Source organism: Tachyglossus aculeatus, chromosome 14, assembly GCF_015852505.1.
Source record: "Tachyglossus aculeatus isolate mTacAcu1 chromosome 14, mTacAcu1.pri, whole genome shotgun sequence".
NCBI lineage: Eukaryota > Metazoa > Chordata > Mammalia > Monotremata > Tachyglossidae > Tachyglossus > Tachyglossus aculeatus.
In genome coordinates, this window is record NC_052079.1 from 5041940 (window position 1) to 5068338 (window position 26399).

Here is a 26399-nt window from a genome sequence, read left to right on the forward strand (position 1 = left end):
GCTCTCTTCCTCCTTTCAAAGCCCTACTGAGAGCTCACCTCCTCCAGGCCTTCCCACACTGAGCCTCCTCCTTCCTCTCCCCTGTCTTACCTCCTTCCCCTCCCCACAGCACCTGTATATATTTATATATGTTTGTACGTATTTATTGCTCTAGTTATTTATTTATTTTATTTGTACATATTTGTTCTATTTATTTTATTTTGTTAATGTGTTTTGTTTTTGTTCTCTGTCTCCCTCTTCTAGACTGTGAGCCCTCTGTTGGGTAGGGACCATCTCTATATGTTGCCAACTTGTACTTCCCAAGCGCTTAGTACAGTGCTCTGCACACAGTAAGCGCTCAATAAATACGATGGAATGAATGAATGAATGAATGAATGAATGAATCCCCCCACCCTACCTCCTTCCCCTCCCCACAGCACCTGTATATAAATTTGTACAGATTTATTACTCTATTTATTTTACTTGTACATATTTACTATTTATTTTGTTAATGATGTGCATATAGCTTTAATTCTATTTGTTCTGACAATTTTGACCCCTGTCTGCATGTTTTGTTTTGTAGTCTGTCCCCTTCTCTAGATTGTGAGCCCGTTGTTGGGTAGGGACTGTCTCTATGTGTTGCTGACTTGTACTTCCCAAGCGCTTAGTACAGTGCTCTGCACACAGTAAGCGCTCAGTAAATAAGATTGAATGAATGAATGAATACGATTGAATGAATGAATACAATTGACCGTGAGCCCACTGTTTGTAGAGACTGTCTCTATATGTTGCCAACTTGTACTTCCCAAGCGCTTCGTACAGTGCTCTGCACACAGTAAGCGCTCAATAAATACGATTGATTGGTTGATTGATTGTGAGCCCACTGTTGGGTAGGGACCGTCTCTATATGTTGCCAACTTGGACTTCCCAAGCGCTTCGTACAGTGCTCTGCACACAGTAAGCGCTCAATAAATACGACTGAATGAGTGAATGAATGAATAAATACGGATGAATGAATACGATTGAATGAATAAATAAATGCGAATGAATGAATACGATTGAATGAATGAATAAATACGAATGAATGAATACGATTGAATGAATGAATAAATACGAATGGATGAATGGATGGATGGAAGGATGGGTGAATGGGTGGATATATATATATGGATGTATGTATATATGTTTGTATTTATTACTCTATTTTATTTGTACATATTTATTCTATTTATTCGATTTTGTGAATATGTTTGGTTTTGTTCTCTGTCTCCCCCTTCTACACTGTGAGCCCACTGTTGGGTAGGGACCGTCTCTATACGTTGCCAACTTGTACTTCCCAAGCGCTTCGTACAGTGCTCTGCACACAGTAAGCGCTCAATAAATACGACTGAATGAGTGAATGAATGAATAAATACGGATGAATGAATACGATTGAATGAATGAATAAATGCGAATGAATGAATACGATTGAATGAATGAATAAATATGAATGGATGGATGGAAGGATGGATGGATGATATATATATATATATATATATATATATGGATGGATGTTATATGTATATATGTTTGTATGTATTTATTACTCTATTTTATTTGCACATATTTATTCTATTTATTTGATTTTGTTAATACGTTTGGTTTTGTTCTCTGTCTCCCCCTTCTAGACTGTGAGCCCGCTGTTGGGTAGGGACCGTCTCTAGATGTTGTCAGTTTGTACTTCCCAAGCGCTCAGTCCAGTGCTCTGCACACAGTAAGCGCTCAATAAATACGACTGAATGAGTGAATGAATGAATAAATACGGATGAATGAATATGATTGAATGAATGAATGAATAAATACGAATGGATGGATGGAAGGATGGATGGATGGATGGATGAATGAATGAGGAAGGAGCCGGGGCATGACGGGATAGGAACTGGCTCGGGCGGGTCACGCACCTGCGTTCGCGTTTGCGTCTGCGCCGAGGGGTTTTGGGCGGCCTGCGATGCCGTAGAGGGCCTCAGTGCGCCTGCGCGAAGCTGCGGGCCGCTCGGGGTCGGGCCGGGCCGGGGCTCCGAGGCCCGGACGCCGGCGACAGGCGCCGACATGAAGTCGCGATTCAACACTATCGACATCCGCGCCCTCCTCGCCGAGCTGAGCGGCAGGTACCCGCCGGGCCCCGACGATTTGAGTCTTTTAGCCTGTGAGCCCTACTGTTGGGCAGGGACCGTCTCTCTCTGTTGCCAATTTGTACTTCCCAAGCGCTTAGTCCAGTGCTCTGCACACAGTCAGCGCTCAATAAATACGATTGATTGATTGATTTTAAATTATCAGCCAAGCTAGCTCTCTTCCTCCCTTCAAGGCCCTGCTGAGAGCCCCCCTCCTCCAGGAGGCCTTCCCACACTCAGCCCCTTCCTTCCTCTCCCCCTCGTCCCCCTCTCCACCCCCCATCTTACCTCCTTCCCTTCCCCACAGCACCTGTATATATGGATATATGTTTGTATGTATTTATTACTCTATTTAGCCTGTACATATCTATTCTATTTTATTTTGTTAGTATGTTTGGTTTTGTTCTCTGTCTCCCCCTTTTAGACTGTGAGCCCACTGGTTGGGTAGGGACTGTCTCTATATGTTGCCAACTTGTACTTCCCAAGCGTTTAGTACAGTGCTCTGCACACAGTAAGCGCTCAATAAATACGATTGATTGATTGATTCCTCCCTTCAAGGCCCTACTGAGAGCTCCCCTCCTCCAGGAGGCCTTCCCAGACTGAGCCCCTTCCTTCCTCTCCCCCTCGTCCCCCTCTCCACCCCCCATCTTACCTCCTTCCCTTCCCCACAGCACCTGTATATATGGATATATGTTTGTACAGATTTATTACTCTATTCATTCATTTTACTTGTACCTATCTATTCTATTTATTTTATTTTGTTAGTATGTTTGGTTTTGTTCTCTGTCTCCCCCTTTTAGACTGTGAGCCCACTGGTTGGGTAGGGACCGTCTCTCTATGTTGCCAATGTGTACTTCCCAAGCGTTTAGTACAGTGCTCTGCACACAGTAAGCGCTCAATAAATACGATTGATTGATTGATTGATTCTCCGCAGGCGCCAGGATAACTGCCCCTTGTCCTCCTCAACCGTAGCACCTCAATGACACTGGCTGGATGAGCCCCCGGGCCTGGAATGCCCCCAATCCCTCTGGCCCTCCGCCAAGCTCGCTCTCTTCCTCCCTTCAAGGCCCTGCTGAGAGCCCACCTCCTCCTGGAGGCCTTCCCACACTCAGCCCCTTCCTTCCTCTCCCCCTCGCCCCCCTCTCCATCCCCCCCAGCTTACCTCCTTCCCTTCCCCACAGTACCTGTATATATGTATATATGTTTGTATGTATTTATTACTCTATTTAGCCTGTACATATCTATTCTATTTTATTTTGTTAGTATGTTTGGTTTTGTTCTCTGTCTCCCCCTTTTAGACTGTGAGCCCACTGTTGGTTAGGGACTGTCTCTCTATGTTGCCAACTTTAGTACAGTGCTCTGCACACAGTAAGTGCTCAATAAATACGATTGATTGATTGATTGATTGACGAGCCAGGCCGGCCGCTTCCTGGCTGCCGAACACTGTGCTAAGCGCCTGGCTGGGAGAGGACCGGCCCAAGCAGCGGCCCCACCTGGCTACCTGTTTGGTTTTGTTGCTTGCCTCCCCCTTCTAATCAATCAATCGTATCTATTGAGCGCTTACTGTGTGCAGAGCACTGTACTAAGCGCTTAAACTCTGGAGACCGTGGGCATCGATCCCACCACCTCTCACATGCTAAGCGAGCGCTCTACCATTTGAGCTAATTCCCCTCCCCTTTCTAGACTGTGAGCCCACTGTTGGGTAGGGACCGTCTCTAGATGTTGCCGACTTTGACCTCCCAAGCGCTTAGTACAGTGCTCTGCACGCAGGAAGCGCTCAATAAATATGAATGAATGAATGAATGAATGAAGGGCGGTTTCCGGGACGTTCGGGCAGCGGAGCCGCCGCTCCTCCCGGATCTCCGGGACTCAGGCCACATCAGGGCCCCAGGACGCCCCTTCTCAATAATAATGAGAATAATAATATAATATAATAATATAATATATAATGCAATAATATAATAATAAGCGCTTTTGTTAAGCGCTTACTATGTGCAAAGCACTGTTCTAAGCGCTGGAGGGGATACAAGGTGACCGGGTTGTCCCCCGTGGGGCTCACAGTCTTCATCCCCATTTTACTGATGAGGGAACTGAGGCCCGGAGAAGTGAAGTGACGCAATCAATCAATCAGTCGTGTTTATTGAGCGCTTACTGTGTGCAGAGCACTGTACTAAGCGCTTGGGAAGTACAAGTCGGCAACACGTAGAGACAGTCCCTACCCAACAGCGGGCTCACAGTCTAGAAGGGAGAACAAAACCAAACATACTAACAAAATCAAATAAATAGAATAGATATGTACAAGTAAGATAAATAAATAGAGTAATAAATATGTACAAACATATATACATATATACACGTGCTGTGGGGAAGGGACTCGCTCAAAGTCACACAGTTGACAAGTGGCGGAGCCGGGATTTGAACCCATGACCTGTATATATGTATGCACCTGTATATATGTTTGTACATATTTATTACTCTATTTTACTTGTACATATCTATTCTATTTACTTTATTTTGTTAGTATGTTTGGTTTTGTTCTCTGTCTCCCCCTTCTAGACTGTGAGCCCACTGCTGGGTAGGGACTGTCTCTCTATGTTGCCAGCTTGGACTTCCCGAGCGCTTAGTACAGTGCTCTGCGCACAGTAAGCGCTCAATAAATGCGATTGATTGATTGACCTCTGACTCCAAAGCCCGTGCTCTTTCCACTGAGTCATGCTGCTTCTCCAAGTGCTTGCATCTCCAAAACCTTCCACCTGCAATGAGTGTATGTTGGCTTCCCTTAACAGCTTACTGGGAATGAGAGTAAACAACGTTTATGATGTGGACAACAAGACGTACCTCATCCGCCTTCAGAAGTAAGAGCGCTTTCCATTTCGGACCCGCCCTTAGGCTTCTGGTTTTTCAGGTCCGACAAATTTCCTAAAGGGAAACCTCTTTCTGTTCTTCAGGCCGGATGTCAAAGCCACCCTGTTACTCGAATCAGGCATTCGAATCCACACCACCGAGTTTGAGTGGCCGAAGAATATGATGCCTTCCAGCTTTGCGATGAAGGTAAACTGAGCCTGGGCAAGAGCAGTATTTGGTACAGAAGGCAACCGGTCAGCTTAACAAAGACTTTAATGAGATATAAAAACACGGATTTGGAAATAAAATGGTAAAGTGGCAGATGGGGTAACATGACCAGGAAAGTGGGGAAATTCATCAGGGAACACGTCAGTCCATCAGTAGTATATGCTGAGCATCTGCTGTGTGCAGAGCAGTGTACCGAGTGCTTGGGAGAGAAGGCAACTGGTTAGCTTAACAAAGACTTTAATGAGATATAAAAACACGTATTTGGAAATTAAATGGTAAAATGGCAGATGGGGTAACATGACCAGGAAAGTGGGGAAATTCATCAGGGAACACGGCAGTCCATCAGTAGTATATGCGGAGCATCTGCTGTGTGCAGAGCAGTGTGCCGAGTGCTTGGGAGAGAACGGTAGAGGTAGAATGCACAATCCCCTGGAAGAGGAGTCTCTTTAGAGAAGCAGCGTGGCTTAGTGGCAAGAGCCCGGGCTTGGGAGTCAGAGATCATGAGTTCTAATCCTGCCTTGGCCACTTGCCTGCTGTGTGACCTTGGGTAAGTCACTTAACCTCTCTGTGCCTCAGTTACCTCATCTGTAAAATGGGGATTAGGACTGTGAGCCCCACGTGGGACAACCTGATCACCTTGTATCCCCACCCCAGCGCTTCGAACAGTGTTTCGCACATAGTAAGCGTTTAACAAATGCCATCATTGTATTGAAAAGGCCTTTGAGGGAGGAAAAAGACATGGTGTGACAAAGCTGATGGGGGAAGGGATTGCCAGGAGAAGACAAGAGCATCAAGGGAGAGGACCAGTTAGGACAGTCTAAGGCAGGAGTGGCAAGGGTGAGGACCATTAGCTTCTCTCCTCCCACAACCCAGGTCGCACACTTTGCTCCTCTAGTGCTAACCTTCTCACTGTGCCTCAGTCTATCTCATCAGTGACCTCTTGCCACATCCTGCATCTGTCTTGGAACGCCCCTCCCTCCTCAAATCTGACAGAGGATTACTCTCCCCCCTGTTTCAAAGCCTTTTTGAAGGCACATCTCCTCCAAGAGGGCTTCCCAGACTAAGCCCCACCTTTCTTCCTGTTTTTTGTTGCATTGAACTCTCCCAGGTGCTTAGTACAGTGCTCTGCACACAGTAAGCTCTCAATAAACATGGCTGAATTGAATTTAATTGAAATTAAGATGGTCACCTGGGGTTATCCTGGAACCGTCACTGCCCATGAAGTTGCAAACAAGGTCTCCTGTGATGGAAAGCGGGTGAATCTCCGGCTTCTGGGGGAAGAGCATGGAAAGCGCGGTGAACAGCCATGTCTAGAGTTTTGCCAGAGTCAACCAAGGCTATGATCAGCTTTCCTTGGCGTATTATTTTAGCAGCTTTGAAAAGGGTTTCCGCTTACTCCCTCTGGGACTGACCGAACTCCGGAAAGCAAGATAGCAAACGATCGAGGCGTTCAACTTATCTCTCAGGATTTGCTCGCTCTTCTTGGCAGTGCCGAAAGCATCTGAAAAGTCGAAGGTTGGTCTGTGTGAAGCAACTCGGCGTGGACAGGATTGTGGATTTTCAGTTCGGAAGCGATGAAGCCGCTTACCATCTAATCATTGAACTTTATGACAGGGTGAGTTGCAGGACCCTTCCCCTTTCTAGAAATGGGAGGGATTTGCCGTGAACGTCGATGACGTGTGATCATCTGACGGGGCACAGTCCCTGTCCAAATCGGGGCACACAAGTAGAACAGGTATTGAATCCTGATTTTACAGATGAGGAAACTGAGGCCCAGAGAAGTGAATTGACTTGCCCGGGGTTGCAGAACAGTCAAGAGGCGGAGCTGGGACTAGAACCCAGGTCCTCTGATTCCCAGATCCGGGGTCTTTCCACCAGGCCACACTGCTTCTCACAAAAAATATATCCGCCTCCAGGCTGGGGAATCGCATCTGGGTCTCCCCGTATGACAGGCGGGGATAGTTGCTATTGTACGGCAGGCATCGTCAAGGAAAATGTAAGGTTTCACGCTGGTTTTGATTCCATTGTAGGGGAACATTGTTCTGACAGACTACCAATACCTAATTTTAAACATCCTGAGGTTTCGCACCGATGAGGCAGATGATGTCAAGTTTGCTGTACGGGAACGATACCCAGTTGATCTCGCTAAGGCTCCTGAACCTTTAATTACCCTAGAAAGGTATACACTGTTTGGATTTCTAATAATAATAATAATAATAATGATGATGATGGCATTTATTAAGCGCTTGCTATGTGCAAAGCACTATTCTAAGCGCTGAGCACTGTTCTGTGCACTGGCTCCTCACCCACCCATGGGTGTGTATATGCACCTGTGGCGTGCTAATAAATACCATAGGGCATATTCTGGGAAGCCTTGATGTACCATTTTTCCTCTTTTTCTCAAACTTTGATGACTGATTAATTTGTGTATGGGTTAATGCACTCTTTACCGAAGAGGTGCTTTATTTCTATTCCATAGGTTGACTGAAATAATATCCAACGCACCCAAAGGAGAGCTGTTAAAGAGAGTACTTAATCCACATCTTCGTGAGTATTGCTTGTAATTGATTGAGTTATCATGTGAGTTCAGTTATCAGGATTGGGAATGAAGCAAATCCAGAATAAACCGGATGGTCTGGAGAGAGACGTTTCACTGGTGGGGGTGGGGAGGTAAAACTTCATCAACATGAGGCTCATCGAAGCCTCCTTGTGTTAGTTATCGAAGAGTAATCAATCAATCAATCGTATTTATTGAGCGCTTACTATGTGCAGAGCACTGTACTAAGCGCTTGGCACTGTACTAAGCGCTGTACTAAGTCTGAAGAGTAGGTTCAGACTTAGCTACTGAAGGGGAAAGGGTGTTTTGGCTGTGCCTCCATTAGCTTGAGGGGGAGAGCAAAATCAGTTAATCAGTGGCAGAGCACTGTACTAAGCAGTTGGGATAGCACAGTACAAAGGAATTGGTAGCCACGATCCTTGCCCACAAGCTGCTTAATAAAAACGACAGTCTACCACATTAGTCCTCCCAGCGTTCTCAACCCAGTAATGTCCTTCCTTACGCTGTTACGTTCTTACAAATCTTTTGGGGAGGTGACGTTTGAGTCTTTACGTTCAAATATTTCAATCATAATTTGCTGCTGTGAAATCCTATACGGGCATTTGAACACTTTCAAACTCTATTATGTTGACAATAATTTTTGCATTAGTGTTGTCCTGTGGAGAAAAGTTTTTATAGGAGTTTTCTAGAGATTGAATTTTCAAGTAAAGTCATTTATTGGTTGCTGTTAACTCTTAAAATTGAGGAAATTTTTTTCTGAGTTGTGAATTGGTGACATGTAAAAATATTTCAGTGTTATATTCTGGTGTGAGGTACCTTGGAGGAAAATACGAGATGTAGTGATTGATCCTCTGCTTTGACAGCATATGGAGCCACTCTCATTGAACACTGTCTCATAGAATCTGGATTTCCTGGCAATGTCAAAGTGGACCCACCGTTTGAAATCAAAGGTATAGAACTATGCTACTCGTGAAATATTCACCCATATGGCTATATGTCTCTTTCCATAGGTTTATGTGTACTTCCAAACAGTAAATCACAGTTACAAAAGCAAAAAGGACAAAAACGGGGGCTGTGTTTTTTCTTCAGAGGAACTGAGATGTGCAGAGAATTCCACAGGTGCACTCAATTCACCTATAATGGTGACCCTTCCTCACAAAACCCTATGTTCAGGGAAACTGGCATTGGAGTATTCCCCTGTCCTGGTGCACAGCATCCAACAGACTCACGTGGTCAGATAAAGGGTCCCTAATTCCCTAACAGGGTTCTAGCAAAAGTGCACAACGAAGACACCTATGGCAGAACTGAATGTAATGTACGCTCTATTTTCCATTATTTTTTTTTTCTGACGGGGGGCCTTTTCTTAAGAAAAAAGATAAACTAGATGTTCAGGACTGGTAGACCTGACAGACATTCTTGGTTTACTTCCTGGGTTTTGAAAACATAAATGAAAAAGGAAAGCTTGTAAAATGTTTGTAGCACAATTTAAATCAATCAATCGTATTTATTGAGCGCTTACTGTGTGCAGAGCACTGTACTAAGCACTTGGGAAGTACAAGTTGGCAACATATAGAGACAGTCCCTACCCAACAGTGGGCTCACAGCCTAAAAGGGGGAGACAGAGAACAAAACCAAACATAGTAACAAAATAAAATAAATTGAATAGATATGTACAATTAAAATAAATAAATAAATAAATAGAGTAACATGTACAAACATATATACATATATACAGGTGGTGTGGGGAAGGGAAGGAGGTAAGATGGGATGGAGAGGGGGACGAGGGGGAAAACGAATGTAAAGCATTTAAAACGAATGTGTAGGAAGAATCTCATTCCACTTTTGCCTTCAGGCACGTGGAATGTGAAGTGTAGTGTTCTTGAGTTTTAAGGAAGAGAGGGATTTTTGTTTTTTTATGATGGTTGTTAAGGGCTTACTGTGAGCCAGGCACTGTACTAAGCACTGAGGTGAATACACGCAAATCAGGTTGGATACAGTCCCTGTCCCACATGGGATTCACAGTCTTAATCCCCATTTTGGAAATGAGGAAACTGAGGCCCAGAGAAGTGAAGTGATTGCCCAAGGTCACACAGAAGACACATGACAGCGCCGGAATTAGAACCCAGGTCTTTCTGTCTTCCAGGCCCATACTCTATCCACAGGGCATGCTGCCTCTCTACATAGTTTTTACTTATGTGTGTTCTTATTAGTCTTACTAATAATAATAGTAGTATTTGCTAAGCAGTTATTATGGGGTAGATAGAAGATAATCAGGTTGGACACAGTCCCTGCCTCGCATCGGGCTCATGTAGGAGAGAAGACCAGGATTTCATCCCCGTTGTACAGGTGAGAAAACTGAAGCAAAAAGAAGTTAATTTGACTTACCTAAGGCCCCACAGCTGGAAAGTGTTGGAGCCGGGATGAGAGGCCAGCTCCTCGGACTCCCAAGCACAGGCTTTTTCTATTAGGCCACACTAAATTAGTAATGTTCTCCCTAACCATAAGAGTAATGCAGTAAGAGCTGCCTTCTACTTCGCATAGCTGTAATTTTAAGGTTAGAGTTTGCCCCATTAGCTTCACCAGTTCATTGCTTTGGTGATTTGGCCTCTCTTTTACTTTAGACATAGAAAAAGTGCTTGTTTGTTTGCAGAAGGCTGAAGAGTATATGAAAATAACAGCCAACTTCAGTGGAAAGGTAAGACTTTCGGTGTTGCCGTTGCATTTCCTTAAAAGTTGAGGGCACGTAACATATATACCGTTATTTCAGGGATGTCCGAATCACCCCCTGCCAAGCGAATCCTGTCACTCAAACACTTTGGCCGGAGGGACTAATGTGTCCCTGAATTAATCAATCAATCAATCAATCGTATTTATTGAGCGCTTACTATGTGCAGAGCACTGTACTAAGCGCTTGGGAAGTACAAATTGGCAACACATAGAGACAGTCCCTACCCAACAGTGGGCTCACAGTCTAAAAGGGGGAGACAGAGAACAGAACCAAATATACCAACAGAATAAAATAAATAGGATAGGAATGTACAAGTAAAATAAATAAATACATAGAGTAATAAATATGTACAACCATATATACATATATACAGGTGCTATGGGGAAGGGAAAGAGGTAAGATGGGGGGATGGAGAGGGGGACGAGGGGGAGAGGAAGGAAGGGGCTCAGTCTGGGAAGGCCTCCTGGAGGAGGTGAGCTCTCAGCAGGGCCTTGAAGGGAGGAAGAGAGCTAGCTTGGCGGAGGGGCAGAGGGAGGGCATTCCAGGCCCCGGGGGATGACGTGGGCCGGGGGTCGACGGCGGGACAGGCGAGAACAAGGTACGGTGAGGAGATTAGCGGCGGAGGAGCGGAGGGTGCGGGCTGGGCTGGAGAAGGAGAGAAGGGAGGTGAGGTAGGAGGGGGCGAGGGGATGGAATTAGTGTTTCCAGAGGTTCATTTTCAGGGAGTGATTATCAGGGTAGGGAGTGGGTCTGGTTTTGAAGCACTTCCTTCCTTTATCTCACTATGGAGCGCTTTCTCTAGTTGGGTCCTCATAGCCTGCATTCTGGGTTTCATCAGTGGCCTATCCAGCCCGGCGCTTTTTCTTAGGCAATGGCTGTGAGATGCCTGCAGGAACTGTAAGGGCGTCTGTCCCCCCGGGCGGTCATCCTGATGTGATGGAGGGCTCCGCGTAGCCTTCCTACTTCCCTGCAGAATTAAAACATTGATTTCAGGGTTAACGTACTTATAATTCTTGGTCTGTATCAGCGTTTGAATATTCGTTCTTTATAGGGGTATATTATCCAGAAAAGAGAGAAAAAGCCAAGCCTGGAGCCAGATAAACCAGCAGAAGACATCCTCACGTGAGAATTGCAACATTTGCTCCATTTTGCATTGGATGGCTTGGCGGAGAATAAGTTTGCAAGTGACATTATGAATGTGTTTTGCAGATATGAGGAATTTCATCCTTTCTTGTTTTCTCAACATTCAAAAAATCCGTACGTGGAATTTGAATCTTTTGACAAGGTGCGTTTGCTCATATTGTACTCGAGCTAGGTTAGCCAGTTGGTGCCACAGGAAACCGAACTCCCTCTGAGAAACGTCAGAAATATTCGAAGTAGTCACTCCTTTGGTTTGGCCCAGGAATACCATCTATTTAGTAAGTGGTAGAAAAAGAGAGAATGCCTCGGCGGAGAGGTTTGGGTGGGGAAATTGAATGCCAGTGGGCGGCTTTGCCTTTCTCTTCCCTCGCACAGCTGTCCTTGGTTGCCGGGACTGTCCGTGCCCCAGGGAAGTGGCCTCCCCCTCCTTTGCCACATTTTGCAGGGTTTTGGGGGAGGTGCAGCCCCCCGACTGGGGTTGTCTAAAGTTGGCTCCGTTGCTCCCCCAGATCTAGAGTGCCAAGACACTTGTAGCTGAAATTGCGAGGAAAAGCTAATGCCTTCAGAGTCCTTATAATTTAGGCAGTCTATTAAGTCTGTCTTAGAAGGCATAGTTTCTGCTTCTTTCATGAGAAAAGTGCATTAGGTGTTGATTTATTCATTCCCAAGTATGGCAGTGATTAGTAGACTTGATCATCCATGTGTAGTAATTCAGTTAGGGAATTACCAGGCTCCTTATTTCTCCCTTTTTTCCTATCTGCTGCTCCCCTTTTGGCTTGGTGGGGAAAGGAGAGGAAATGACACTCAATTCTGTTTATTTTGCTGTTGATTAACAGGTTGGTGAAAGAAGGTATTTATTAGTTAACGTGAGATTTTCAGATGGTCTGTGAATTTGTTTTGCCCTGGACAGTTCTGCTCTTCCAACCCTTCTCCCCACTATAAATGAACAAGTGAAAATTGACTATGGGAAGCCTGTTGTTTCTTTCTGAAGATTATTTCCAAGGCTTCTAACCATTCCCTCCTTAAAGACTTTAAAAACAGGTAGAGCACCTGAAGTATTAGAAATCTGCTTTAGACTTAGACTTGATTTTTCAGCATACCCTTTCCCTTGGTCCTCATGAAAATTGGGTTCGTTGTATTTCTTCAGGATCTCTGTGGAATTTTTTTTGTGTGTGTGTTTTTTTTTTGTTGTTGTTGTTAAAGGCAGTGGATGAATTTTATTCCAAGCTAGAAGGTCAGAAGATAGATTTGAAAGCTCTACAACAGGTACAGTTTTATTGAAAAAAAAATCTAAATCGGAATTACCTCTCTGCCTAAACCCTCTCCTCCATTTAACATTCCCATGTCGGTCAGTAACATCCTCATTCTCACAGCCTTTCAGTGGTCTTAGTCTGTTTCCAAATTCTGTGTTGGTTTCCTCCCACATTTCCCAGGAGCCTCCCATTCCTTTCCATCCAAAATGGATCAGCCCGGTCCATGTGCCTACCAGGATTTGGCTAAACTCCTGTAAACTCCTCCTCACTTCTCTCCCGGCTTCCAGACTCTGCCTCCTCCAATCTGCATTACACAGCATTGCGCAGTTCATCTACTTAAAGCCTCACTCAGCTTACAAATGTCCTGCTTCTCATAAACCTCTCCTGGCTTCCCATTTCCCTCATCATCAAATAAAGATACTTCATGACCAGCTTCAAGGCTCTCTACCATCTCTCTCCACCTTACATATCAGCTCTCTTTACCTACCCTTCAGCTTGCTCTTTTCATTCCTCCCAAGCTAACATTTTAATTGTACCTCATTCCTGATTTTCCCGCCTCAGTCCCCTCGCCCAAACTGTTCTCCCTGCCTGGAACACTCTCCCCACCAAAATCCCACAGGCCACAGTTCTCATGTTCAAAATCCATTAGCAGTGTGATGTAGTGAGTAGAGCCCAAGCCTGGGAGTCAAAAGCTCATGGGTTCTAATCCTGGATCCGCCGCTGGTCTGCTAAGTGACCTTGGGCAACTCACTTAACTTCCATGTGCCTCAGTTCCCTCGTCTGTTAAAAGGGAATTAAGATGCTGAGCCCTGTGTGGGACAGGGACTGGGTCCAACCCGATAACCTCGCATCTACCCCAGCGCTTAGAACAGTGCTGGAACACCGTACGCGCTTTACAAAATCATAATTATTATTATTCCTTCAAAACTTCCCTGATTTGTTCACGAGTCACATCAATCCAGGAGCTACCCCTGCTTCTCATGCCCTTCCTGTGCAGTTTGTGTGTGTATACGTATAATCGATTTTTCAGTCAATTATTTATTCTGATTTCTCTACTTGTAAATATTTTTATGTTTATCTTGTTAGGCTATTTATAATAATAATGATGATGGTAATAATAATAATAATAATAATAATAATAATGATGGTATTTAAGTGCTTACTCTGTGCCAGGCACTGTACTAAGCGCTGGGAGGGATACACCTGAATTGAGTTAGACACAGGCCATGTCCCATGTGGGGCTCACAGTCTCAATTCCCATTTTACAGATGAGGTAACTGAGGCCCAGAGAAGTGAAGTGACATGCCCCAGGTCACACAGCAGACAAGTGGCAGAGCTGGGATTAGAACTCATGACCTTCTTAGTTCCAGGCCTGTGCTCTACTCACTACGCCATGCTGCTTCTCTGGCAGGGAACATGTCTTGTTTTACAGTAGTGATAATAATAACAATAATGAAAATGAAGCAGTATGGCCCAGAGGAAATAGCATGGGCCTGCAAGACAGCGGCTCTGAGTTCTAAGGATTCTAATCCCAGCTCTGTCACTTAAATGCTGGGTGCCCTTGGGTGAGTCACTTACCTTCTCTGAGCCTCAATTTCCTCATCTGTAAAATGTGGATTCAATACTTCTTCTCTCTCCTATTTAGACTGTGAGCCCAGTGAGGGACAGGGATTGGGTCTGACCTGATTATCTTGTCCTTCGTACAGTGCTCGACATGTAGTAAGTGTTCAATGCCTATTATTGTTATTATCATTGTTATCACCATTGGAAAAATAAATACTTTTAAGGAAGAGTGATAAACATTTTAACTTTACATGATTTTTGTTTCCAAAGAATTGGTCTAAGGGATGTTATTGCTTCTGCTTAATGGGATGATGATCTGATTCCTAGAGAAGTCATTTAGACTGGACTATCTAATTAAAAAATCAAATGACTGCAGTCAGGAATTTGGGGAAGAGCAGGCATTCGTATCGGGAGAGTACAATGTAGCAAAGTATTGAGCTACTGATTTGAAGATCTATCAAAATTGTGCCCTGACCTTTTAAAATACAATATCAGATATGAATAATTCAATCAAGTGGTAATTTCAGCATAAATTCAGAAAGCCTGTTTTCCAACATTTTCTCTGAGTTGGAAAATTAACCTAATTCCTGTTGCGTATCCACAGTGCCATTTCCCTTAATCATTTTCTTTCCTTGATTGTGTTCCTTACAGGAAAAGCAAGCATTGAAGAAATTGGAAAATGTGCGTAAGGATCACGAGCACAGATTAGAAGCCCTTCACCAGGCTCAGGTACGCACGTTACGTTACCTTGCAATCAGGAGACTTAGTTCAAGTTACAGCTCTGCCACTGACCTGCTTGGGTAACCAGGGTCAAGTCATTTAACCTCTCTGGACCTCTTTTTCCTTATCTGTAAAATGGGGATAAGATAGATTACGAGCCCTATGTGGGACAGGGACTGTCTGATCGCTTAACCTCGTGCATCCACCCCAGCACTTAGCATGTAGTAAGCGTTTAGTAAATGCAATAATAACAGTAATAAAAATAAGGAAACTTGTACATTTACGTCCCTTGACAATGATGTCACTGGTGAAGTTCACCCACGGGTGTATGTCTGGTACCTCTTCTGGCCATACCGTGTACACAAAGGCCATCTTTTTTGTGCAACACGTGTCCAGTTGCTGGCACTATGTTTCCTTTCTCTCCACGTTTGACGATCTTCTCGGAGCTCCTGCTCAAAGACAGAGGCCCTGCTCCGGATAGAGCGAGCGGCCTCGCCAGCCCGTTCGCCGCAGTGACCTCCCGGGGTTCCAGCCGAGAGGCCCCGTGGTCCGAGCCCTGCTCCTTTAAGGCTTTGCGGTGAGGTAGTTGCCTCCGAATGAATCGAAGGGGGCCTTCCAACCAGGGCTCTTGTCTTCACTCCTCAAGGAAATCGACAAAGTGAAAGGCGAACTCATAGAAATGAACCTGCAGATTGTAGACCGAGCGATCCAGGTGGTCCGCAGCGCTTTAGCCAACCAGATAGACTGGACAGAAATCGGGCTCATTGTAAAAGAAGCCCAGGCCCAGGGAGACCCCGTGGCGACCGCAATCAAAGAACTGAAGCTACAGACCAACCACGTTACCATGTTGCTCAAGTAAGTTATCTTAAGAGTCTACTTCACTCTTCCTGTTGGCTAATCTCTGGCTCCCAAGAATATATTTGGCTCTTTTACCTTGCTTATTCCTTTGTTCCCTTTTCCTTATTGTTTGGAATTTCCCCCTCTAGACTGTAAGATCGTTGTGGGCAGGAAATGTGTCTGTGTTGTTACATTGTACTTTCCCAAGTGCTTACTGCACACGGTAAGCGCTCAGTAAATACTCGTGACTGAGTGACTGACTGTCCTACCCTGTCCTTTAGAATTGCAGTGAGGAGGAAAGGCATCGTATTCAAGAGTAAATTTTCAAATTGGTCAAAACTTAATTTAAAAAAAAAAAAACCATTATGTTGGTAGGAATCCATACTTAATGTCTGAGGAGGAAGATGATGGTGGAGAAGATGTTGAGAAAGAGGAAACCGAAGAACCAAAAGGAAAAAAGAAAAAGCAAAAAGACAAACAGCTCAAGAAGCCTCAGAAAAACAAACCGTTGGTTGTTGATGTCGATCTCAGTCTGTCAGCATATGCCAATGCTAAAAAGTAAGATTATTGAACAGAAAATGCTTAAAGGTTGAATTCTGGATGGGCAGATTTCTCTGAGGCCTAGCTAGAGAGTGGCACGATGAGGGAGTCGAGGAACTCTATCGCCTGCTTTTATCCAGTCATTTAAATGAAGAGATACCTTTTCTATGTGGCTTGTTTAGGATTTAAAAAGTCTGCTGCTTACAGAGCAAGCCGAATTCCAGAGTTCCAAGACTCTAACAGCTGATTGAAAAGGAGTGGGTCCAAAATTCTGGGATTTGCCACTAAACAGGATTTCCGTATTACAGATATTATGATCATAAGCGGCACGCTGCCAGGAAGACCCAAAAGACAGTTGAAGCTGCGGAGAAGGTGACTGTGATCTGATAATTCTTGCTCTACCATGGAGTTTAGCACAGTGCTTGACCCATAGTAAGCGCTTTAATGAGTGCTGTGATGATTGAAGTCCGAGTCCCTCTGAATTGACCCTGTGCCATTGATAACTTTTCCTTTCTTATGATCCTCAAACCACCTATGCCTTAATATGTTTCACATATTCTCTCTCTCTCTCTCTCTCTCTCTCTCTCTCTCTCTCTCTCTCTCTCTCTCTCTCTCTCTCTCTCTCTCACACACACACACACACACACGTAAATGTCAATATAGGTATATATACATACATGCACTCATACATTATGCCTACAGGATCTCATCTATATTCTTCAATCAAATAATTATAGAAACATTTTCATAATTCTCCCATTCCTATAGATTGCTTTTAACTTTGTCTTTTGCCCATTTAGGCCTTCAAATCTGCAGAGAAGAAGACAAAACAAACACTGAAAGAGGTTCAAACGGTTACTACTATTCAGAAAGCAAGGAAGGTGTACTGGTGAGCATATTTTTAAAGTTAGACCAACACCCCCAAATTGAGTTTCCTTGTTTGTATTTTTTTATAAAATGAAGTATTCTCGCACTCGTTATCCCATGATGAGGACAAAGGTAGTACAATGCCATAAACTCCACCCATTCACCCCTCTTCTCAGTCCGTTGCTGTTTTTATATTTCAAAACAAGGAGTAGGCCACCAGATTGAGAGTCAGAATGCAGTGGACTGCCCAGGGCAGAGTGTAAGGATACGGTTATCTGGAACTCACATTCTCTTCCTTACATAGAGAAGCAGTGCAGCTTAGTGGATAGATCTCAGGCCTGGGGATAATTGGATCGCTTTTGTCTGAATAATTTCACAGCTCTCTGCTAAGCCTGCTTAGAATAACATAAAAATGACTTGTGGGGTTCTCCTTTTGTAACGTACATGTTCGGTAGCAGGTATTCCTAGAGTGAGATCCTCCGCAGATTTTACTTCGGCAATAGGATGGATTTCAGGCTGTGCCTATCTTTGTGGCTTCAGTCAAATAATGCAGAACACTGTACTATGCGGCTGGGAGAGAGTACAATCGAGGTAGACCTGATACCTGCCCTCAAGGAATTTTTGGTGTGGCGGAGGATACCAAATTGCAGACTGGACAAAATAAGAAGAGTATAAAGAAATGTAGCTTCGGTTCTGTCGAGGAAAAGCCTGTGCATCCAATCGCTAAGGCGATGAGGAAGTCCTGAAGTAGCAGTTGGGGGGAATTGGGTAGGTCGTAAGAGATTAATCAGAAAAGCCCTCCTCCGGGGCTTTGAAGATAGGAAGAGCGGTGGTGTACTGGATGTGGACGGGGAGAAAAGTAGGCTGGAGGGAGGATGTGAGCTGGAAGTCAGTGGCAGTGGGAGAAGGTGAGAATGAAATGGAATAATCTTTGGAAAACAATGTCCTTTCAGGCAGGCAGGAGGCATTTAGCGGGCCGTGCTGTTAAAATGGGTGTTACCTCTGCGCTTACAGGTTTGAGAAGTTTCTGTGGTTCATTAGCTCTGAGAACTATCTGATCATAGGCGGAAGAGATCAGCAACAGAATGAGATGATTGTGAAGAGATACTTGAATTCAGGTTTGTCAGATTAAATATCGAGTTTTGTTCAAGGAATTTCTAACATGAAGTAGGATTTAAATGCATGGGATAGCATCTCTCGCCTTAAGTGCCAGTTTTCATCGACGGAAACTGTTTATTTGTGGGAGGCATAGAGAGTATAACAGAGAGCATCTGCATTTTGGAATCTTTAAGTGCTTTCCCGATGTAACAGGCTCAAGCGTTATACTGAAGTCTGGTAGCACTGAGCTTGATTTGAATGTCTAGAAGGGTTTGTTGTTTTTTGTTTTTTTTTTTAAAGAAAATAATTGGGGTCTACCATTTTTGTCATGTTCTTTCCATGATAATTGGAGCTGAGCTTAAAGACCCACTTGCCCAGTGTCTTAATTGGAATTAATTTGGCCTTCAGAATTTTGATTACTACATTGGCCTAGTAGGTCAGCATCTGCCAAAGTCTCTGTATGGAAAGAGAACCACAGAGTTAATTTTTAAGACAGTCCAAGTAATCCATTTCTCTGAAGGCGATACTGTGGTTCGTTCTGAACCTGTTTTTCTCTGTGGAAGCTTGGAATTTTCTCTTCTAAACAATGATTTGCAAGACCTGTAATTCTAGACATCTCATTCCTTTATTTAAGGGGATATTTATGTTCACGCTGACCTTCACGGAGCAACCAGCTGTGTGATCAAGAATCCAACAGGTAGTTAATCTTTAACACAGGATTGCGGGTGACTTTCTTAAAAATAGGAGAAGCCCAACTGTGGGTTAGTTAGCAATGCACTCCTCCTCAGTTCACCGTTTTCGATGATCCCTTATCACAGCCTAGAGCCTGGTAATGTACTAAAACCAAAAATGTGTAAGGGATTAAGAGGGAGGTGGTTATAAGTGACATTTCCTAGACATTTCAAAGACTGTCTGGGTCTTTGTGGGCTTTGAGGCATCCTTTGTATTAGAAGTTCTTGGCACAGGAGTGGGACCGCTGTTCGAGGATATCGTACATTACACAGGATGGCTGATGTCAGCGAAGTCTCTGTTTCAAGCCAGGTGAAGAAACCGTGACTAACAAAATGGGAAAGCCCTGAGCGACAGAGTTTTATTTTTCCTGCTGTTGGCCCCCATTTTGTGTATAGGGGCCCAAGCGCTTTCCGCTGCTGATAAGAGTAGCCGAAGCCTCCCTGTTGCAGGCACTCAGCGTTTGGAGCGTTTTTGTTTCAGGCGAAGCGATTCCCCCGCGGACGCTGACGGAGGCTGGCACCATGGCTTTGTGTTATAGTGCAGCCTGGGATGCCCGGGTGATCACCAGTGCTTGGTGGGTGCACCATCATCAGGTAAATAAGGGCTGGGGGCGACACCGTTTCAGCCCACGCAACAAGAAGGAAGTGATGAGTGATGGAAAACTCCCTTTGGCCTCACCACATCATCATCATCATCATCAATCGTATTTATTGAGCGCTTACTATGTGCAGAGCACTGTACTAAGCGCTTGGGAAGTACAAATTGGCAACATATAGAGACAGTCCCTACCCAACAGTGGGCCCACAGTCTAAAAGGGGGAGACAGAGAACAAAACCAAACATACTAACAAAATAAAATAAATAGGATAGATATGTACAAGTAAAATAAATAAATAAATAAGTAGAGTAAAAAATATGTACAACCATATATACACACATATACAGGTGCTGTGGGGAAGGGAAGGAGGTAAGATGGGGGGGGATGGTGTCACCCGTCGTCCGGGGACGGGTTCGTTCAGTGATCGGCGAGGCGAGAGAGAGAGGCCGGGGACGGAAAGCCTAAGTTTTATATAAAATTTATTCCGCGAGGTGAATTGAGTTTATGTAATTGTTTAGGCGCAATGGATTGAGCTTCCCTTTCGGGAGGAATATAATCAATTAGCAATATTAGAGCTTCCCTACACGGGAGGAACACAATCATCCGTTAATCGCACGTGGGTGAGTTGGTTAACTCTCACCCATGTGCTGTGGTGTATCTCTTAGTTCCTCCTTCTCTTGTGTGTGGGGAAACAATCAGTCAATCAATCGTATTTATTGAGCGCTTACTGTGTGCAGAGCACTGTACTAAGCGCTTGGGAAGTACAAGTTGGCAACATATAGAGACAGTCCCTACTCAACAGTGGGCTCACAGTCTAAAAGAAACACCACCCCCTTATCCCCCAGGGGTACATTGGAAGGGCCAGTGGTAGGACTCACACCAGGATTGCCATTGTGTATTTGGCATCCCTCTCTCCTTTACATAGAAAAGCGGGCATGGCTTAGTGAATAGGGCATGGGAGTCAGAAATAATAATAATAATAATAATATAATAATGGCATTTAAGTGCTTACTATGTGCAAAGCACTGTTCTAAGTGCTGGGGGGGATACAAGGTGATCAGGTTGTCCCACATGGGGCTCACAGTCTTCATCCCCATTGTACAGATGAGGGAACTGAGGCTCTGAGAAGTTAAGTGGCTTGTCCAAGGTCACACAGCAGACATTTGGTGGAGCCGGGATTAGAACCCATGACTTCTGACTCCCAAGCCCTTTTTGTGTTTTTTTATAAAATGAAGTATTCTTGCACTTGTTATCCCATGATGAGGACAAAGGTAGTACAATGCCATAAACTCCACCGATTAACCCCTCTTCTCAGTCCGTTGCTGTTTGTATATTTCACCACCAGAAATATACAGAAATATAGGCCACCAGATTGAGAGTCAGTGGACCTGCCCAGGGCAGAGTATAAGGATACGGTTATCTGGAACTCAAATTCTCGTCCTTACATAGAGAAGCAGTGCAGCTTAGTGGATAGATCTCAGGCCTGGGGATAATTGGATCCCTTTTGCCTGAATAATTTCCCCTGAGCCACGCTGCTTCCCAAGACATAGGGTCTGATCCCAGCTCCACCACCTGTCTCCTGGGTGGGGCTCCTTGGGCAAGTCACATAATCTTTCTGTGCCTCAGTTACCTCGTCTGTTAAATGGGGATTAAGACTGTGAGCCCCATGTGGGATCACCTGATGACCTTGCATCTGCTCCAGCACTTAGAACAGTGCTTGACACCAAGTAAGTGCTTAACAGGTACCGTAAAAAAAAAAACAATGGTTGATTTCCAATATCTGATCACGTATTTTGCCCACAGAGGTGTGGAGGCAGCTAAAACTGAGCCAGGGAAGAGGGCAGCATTTACACCATTTAATTCTTTAGTCTCACAGTTAATTCACAGTCAATGTCTGGGTCTTTGTGGGCTTTGAGGCATCCTTTATATTAGAAGGTGACATGACTGGTAGTGATGTATATCTACGGGTGCAGTGTGTCTGGAAAGCAAAAATGCAGACCTGGCAGTACCACCCACACCATGGTCATACCAAAATTGTCCCTCGCTGCATCATCATGCCATCATGCCATCATGGATGCAGGGTCTGGCACTGTGTTGGTTTTGGCCTCGACTAATGAGCCTCTGCTTATTTAATTGCAGTACACACGCTGGCCGACCTGCTGCCGTTGGCTCTCAGCTTTCAGCTGTGGTGACGCATTGGTTGAGGCTAAAAAAGTGTCCTCTACTCCCAGCTTTTAATCGCCCCATTTCAAACCACAGTGCCCCAGCTCTTCAGCTATCCTGCTTTGATCCATTATCTTCATGAGCCTCCCGTCCTGTGTAACGATGTTGAAATGAATGTAGCTTCAGTGCCAACCTTGTCATTTGTGATCCTGTCTTGCCACTTGAAGTGGACCGTGGCAGGTAATTGGCAATGATGGAATTCCTTGAGGAGCTGGATGTATGCCGTGTACCCCATGTGGGACAGGGGCTGTCTTTAAGCTCAAAAACTATTACACAGACACCCACTGGTTGTGTAGTTTACTAAGGCACGAAGGTGATTAAGCGAAGTGAAAGTTTGCATTTACCCCCAGAGCGCTTTCCCCCTGGCTTGCCCCTGGCCAAGTGTCTTCCCCATTGCACTTCCCTGAAGCTTTCCCCCTGTTTGAGCATCATCTCCATATAGTCAGGAATTGTCTCTTGCTTCTCTTGTACTTTCCCAAGTGTTTAGTACGGAGCACTGCACTCAGTGGATGCTGAATATCACTACTGTTACTGCTACTTGGAGTACCTTTTTTTTTTTTTTGGATGGCATTTATTAAGCGCTTACTATGTGCAAAGCACTGTTCTAAGCGCTGGGGAGGTTACAAGGTGATCAGGTTGTCCCACAGGGGGCTCACAGTCTTAGTCCCCATTTTGCAGATGAGGTAACTGAGGCACAGAGAAGTTAAGTGACTTGCCCAAAGTCACACAGCTGACAATTGGCAGAGCCGGGATTTGAACCCATGAACTCTGACTCCAAAGCCCGTGCTCTTTCCACTGAGCCACGCTGCTTAAGAGTACCTGCTTTCTTCCCTTTTTGGATTTCCCAAATAGCCACACTCCCTGCTGACCAAAGGGCAGGGCTGACAGCAAGTACAGTAGTGCCATTCCCTGAGATGAATATCTCTCCTGGGTCGTGATTCCCACATCTTCCTCTTAGCCTGGAACTCCCTACCCCTCAAAGATGCCAAACCACCACTCTGTCCACCATCAAAACATTATTAAGGTCACATCTCCAAGAGGCCTTCCCCCATTAAGCCCTCTATTCCTTGACTTCTCCGTTCTTTGTCAAATGTATATATATGGCTACATAAGCACACACACACACGTATAAATATAAAATATATTTGTGTGTATTAAAATCTCCCCTGCTCCTTGCCAGTCTCTTCCTCCTCCTGTCCCCTCTTGGACCCTCCCATCAGCATCTCCTGCCGCCTCTTAAAATTGATTCCCTCCATTTTTGCGCCCCCAACTCCATCCCTTTGCTCCTTATTAAAACACTTGTCCCCTCCCTTGCTCCCTCCCTAACTGTTGTCTTCAAACAATCACTCTTCAGTGGCTCCTCCTCCCCTGCTTTCAAGCATACCCATCTGTCCCCTATTTTAGACTGTGAGCCCACTGTTGGGTAGGGACTGTCTCTATATGTCGCCAACTTGTACTTCCCAAGCGCTTAGTACAGTGCTGTGCACACAGTAAGCGCTCAATAAATACGATTGATGATGATCTGAGCAATTGGATCTGTGACCTTTGGGTATTTGGTATTCTCCCCTCCCTAAATCCCACAGCACTTATTAATATAAATAATTTACAGATACACGTCTGTCTCCTCCCTCTATATTGCACGCTCATTGTGGGCAGGGAGGGTGTCTACCAACTGTGTTGTATTTTCCTCTCCCAAGCGCTTAGTACAGTGCTCTGCCCATAGTAAGCACTCAGTAAATACCATTAAGTGACTAACAGTCAACCCTAAATTCCACGGTTTTTGACAAAGTCTTAACACTTTTTATTCATCAGGTGTCGAAAACAGCACCAACTGGAGAGTACTTGACAACAGGAAGCTTCATGATAAGAGGTGAGGACTGCCAGTGGTGCTGGTCGATGGAGCTATTTGAGCACAATAGAAAGGGTCCCCTTCCGATGCAGAAACCTCCCAGGCTGCTGAATCTTGTGGGGGTTTCTAGGTAATTGGATGGGGTCTCAAGCCTAGCACTACCTACCTCCCCGTTCTTGCAGATTCCCGAGATGCAGCTGGTTAGCGTCTGCTCCATTCCCCTCTCAGCCCTGGAGCTCCCTGGGGCCCAGGGCAGTGGCAGAAGGAAGAGAGTGGCTTAGTGGATAAAAGCCTGGGAGACTAATCCTGGCTCCGCCACTTTCTGCTCTGTGACGGTGGATGTCACTTCACTTTGCTGTGCCTCAGTTCCCTCATCTGGAAAATGGGTATTACCCTGGGCTTCAAGGCTCTCCATCACCTCGCCCCCTCCTACCTCACCTCCCTTCTCTCCTTCTACGGCCCAGCCTGCACCCTCCGCTCCTCCTCCTCACCGTACCTCGTTCTCGCCTGTCCCGCCATCGACCCCCGGCCCCCGTCCTCCCCCGGGCCTGGAATGCCCCCGCTCCCTCTGCCCCTCCGCCAAGCTAGCTCTCTTCCTCCCTTCAAGGCCCTGCTGAGAGCTCACCTCCTCCAGGAGGCCTTCCCAGACTGAGCCCCTTCTTTCCTCTCCCCTCGTCCCCCTCTCCATCCCCCCGTCTTACCTCCTTCCCTTCCCCACAGCACCTGTATATATGTATATATGGTTGTACATATTTATTACTCTATTTATTTATTTTGCTTGTACATTTCTATCCTATTTATTTTATTTTGTTGGTATGTTTGGTTCTGTTCTCTGTCTCCCCCTTTTAGACTGTGAGCCCACTGTTGGGTAGGGACTGTCTCTATGTGTTCCAATTTGTACTTCCCAAGCGCTTAGTACAGTGCTCTGCACATAGTAAGCGCTCAATAAATACGATTGATTGATTGATTGATTGATATTACGACTGTGAGCCTTATGTGGGACAGGGGCTCTGTCCGACCTGATTATATTGGATCTACCCCCAGGGCTTAGTACCGTGTCTGGCACATAGTAAGGGCCTAACAAATACCGCAGTTTATCGTCATTATTATTATTATTATCATAAGGAGGAAGGAGGGACTAGCTGGCCCTTGGAACTAGTTATAATCTGTCAGCCTGAACCACACACACCTTCCTCTCTGAGAGTGGAGGGTGGGAACTATGTGACTGTGGAGATGAGCGGGAGAAAAAAGGAAAGGTGAAGTTCCCTCTCTGCCTCCCTTCTGGGTCTGAATATGAAATCAATCCTATTTTTGGAGTGCTCACTGTGTGCAGAGCACTGTACTAAAAGCTTGGGAGAGTGCAGCATAACAGAGTTAGTAGATACATTCCCTGCCCACAGTGAGGTTGCAGTCTAATACAGCGCTCACCGAATCTTAAGAAAACCGTGCCAGAAAGCATATTTGCTTTGCGTGTGGCCCATCAGTCAGTCGTATTTATTGAGCGCTTAGCAGCGTAGAGCACCGGCGATAGTACAAGCCAACAGAATTAGCAGACAGGTTCCCCGCCCATAACGAGCATAGGGTGGAGAGGGAAAGATGGGGAGCCGTGCCCTTGGTTGTCAAGAGCTCTGGCCGAGGCCACTGTTTTTTATTTTTCACTTTGATGAACAGGGTGGCCCTGCTTGGACGGGGAGAGGGGGCCCATGGGCACCCTGGCCGTAATAGCCGATAAGCGTGGCATGGAGTCGGGCGAGGTAGACTGCGTCTGCCTGAAGCGTTGACCCTGTTCGCTGACCCAGGCCCTCCACACAGGCTGTCACCACCCTCAGGGGTGTTTTAATCTTTTTTACCCCGGTCATTTGGGTGTACATTCCTTGACGGTTTTATTTGTTGGCTTCTCTTTCAGGAAAAAAGAACTTTCTTCCTCCCTCCTACCTCATGATGGGGTTTAGCTTCCTGTTCAAGGTACGGGTCGACCCACGGCCTGCGGGTTCCTTCCCGTTCCCCGGTGTGCGTTGGAGTTGGGCGTGGAACAGCGGGAGTGTGAAGGACTCGCCTCTGTCCGCAGGTGGATGAAGCTTGCGTCTGGAGGCACCGAGGCGAGAGAAAAGTCAAAGTACAGGACGAAGACATGGAGGCGGTGACTAGCAGTACGAGTGAGCTTGTTTCAGAAGAAACGGAGCCGTTAGGTATTCCAAAGGGCTCAATGAACCAGGCGGACGGATGGGTGTTTTGTTGTTGCTAAAACCCACTAGATTGTAAGATCCTTGGGGGCGGAGATTGTGTCTACCAACTCTTGTATTGTCCTCTCCCCAGTGCTTAGTCCAGTGCTGTGCACACAGTAAGCGCTCAGTGAATACCACTGATTGATCAGTGGATTGATACCACTTCCCCGAGGGAAGCAACTAGCTGAAAAATGTGCTGGCAGCCCAACGTGGTTTGGTGGGGGCAGAAAATCCTGTACGTTCATGGGCATTTCCGTGTAGACAACATC

The 26399-nt window shown here is 45.4% G+C and overlaps 1 protein-coding gene across 1 annotated transcript in view; it reads left to right on the top strand.

Moving 5' to 3' along the window:
• The first annotated feature begins 2031 nt into the window (after positions 1-2031).
• The window catches only part of NEMF (nuclear export mediator factor), a 31869-nt gene continuing 7501 nt past the window's right edge, over positions 2032-26399 (top strand). The window contains exons 1-22 of the mRNA XM_038756340.1: positions 2032-2126; positions 4916-4984; positions 5078-5180; positions 6691-6816; positions 7232-7380; positions 7681-7748; positions 8622-8708; positions 10380-10453; positions 11538-11608; positions 11696-11771; positions 12830-12892; positions 15094-15171; positions 15809-16017; positions 16375-16557; positions 16848-16911; positions 17340-17428; positions 18421-18524; positions 19139-19201; positions 19717-19829; positions 23869-23926; positions 25812-25870; positions 25974-26094. Of these exons, the coding sequence (XP_038612268.1) occupies positions 2068-2126; positions 4916-4984; positions 5078-5180; positions 6691-6816; positions 7232-7380; positions 7681-7748; positions 8622-8708; positions 10380-10453; positions 11538-11608; positions 11696-11771; positions 12830-12892; positions 15094-15171; positions 15809-16017; positions 16375-16557; positions 16848-16911; positions 17340-17428; positions 18421-18524; positions 19139-19201; positions 19717-19829; positions 23869-23926; positions 25812-25870; positions 25974-26094 (2086 nt within the window). The 5' untranslated portion in view covers positions 2032-2067. The remainder of the gene's footprint in view (positions 2127-4915; positions 4985-5077; positions 5181-6690; positions 6817-7231; positions 7381-7680; positions 7749-8621; positions 8709-10379; positions 10454-11537; positions 11609-11695; positions 11772-12829; positions 12893-15093; positions 15172-15808; positions 16018-16374; positions 16558-16847; positions 16912-17339; positions 17429-18420; positions 18525-19138; positions 19202-19716; positions 19830-23868; positions 23927-25811; positions 25871-25973; positions 26095-26399) is intronic.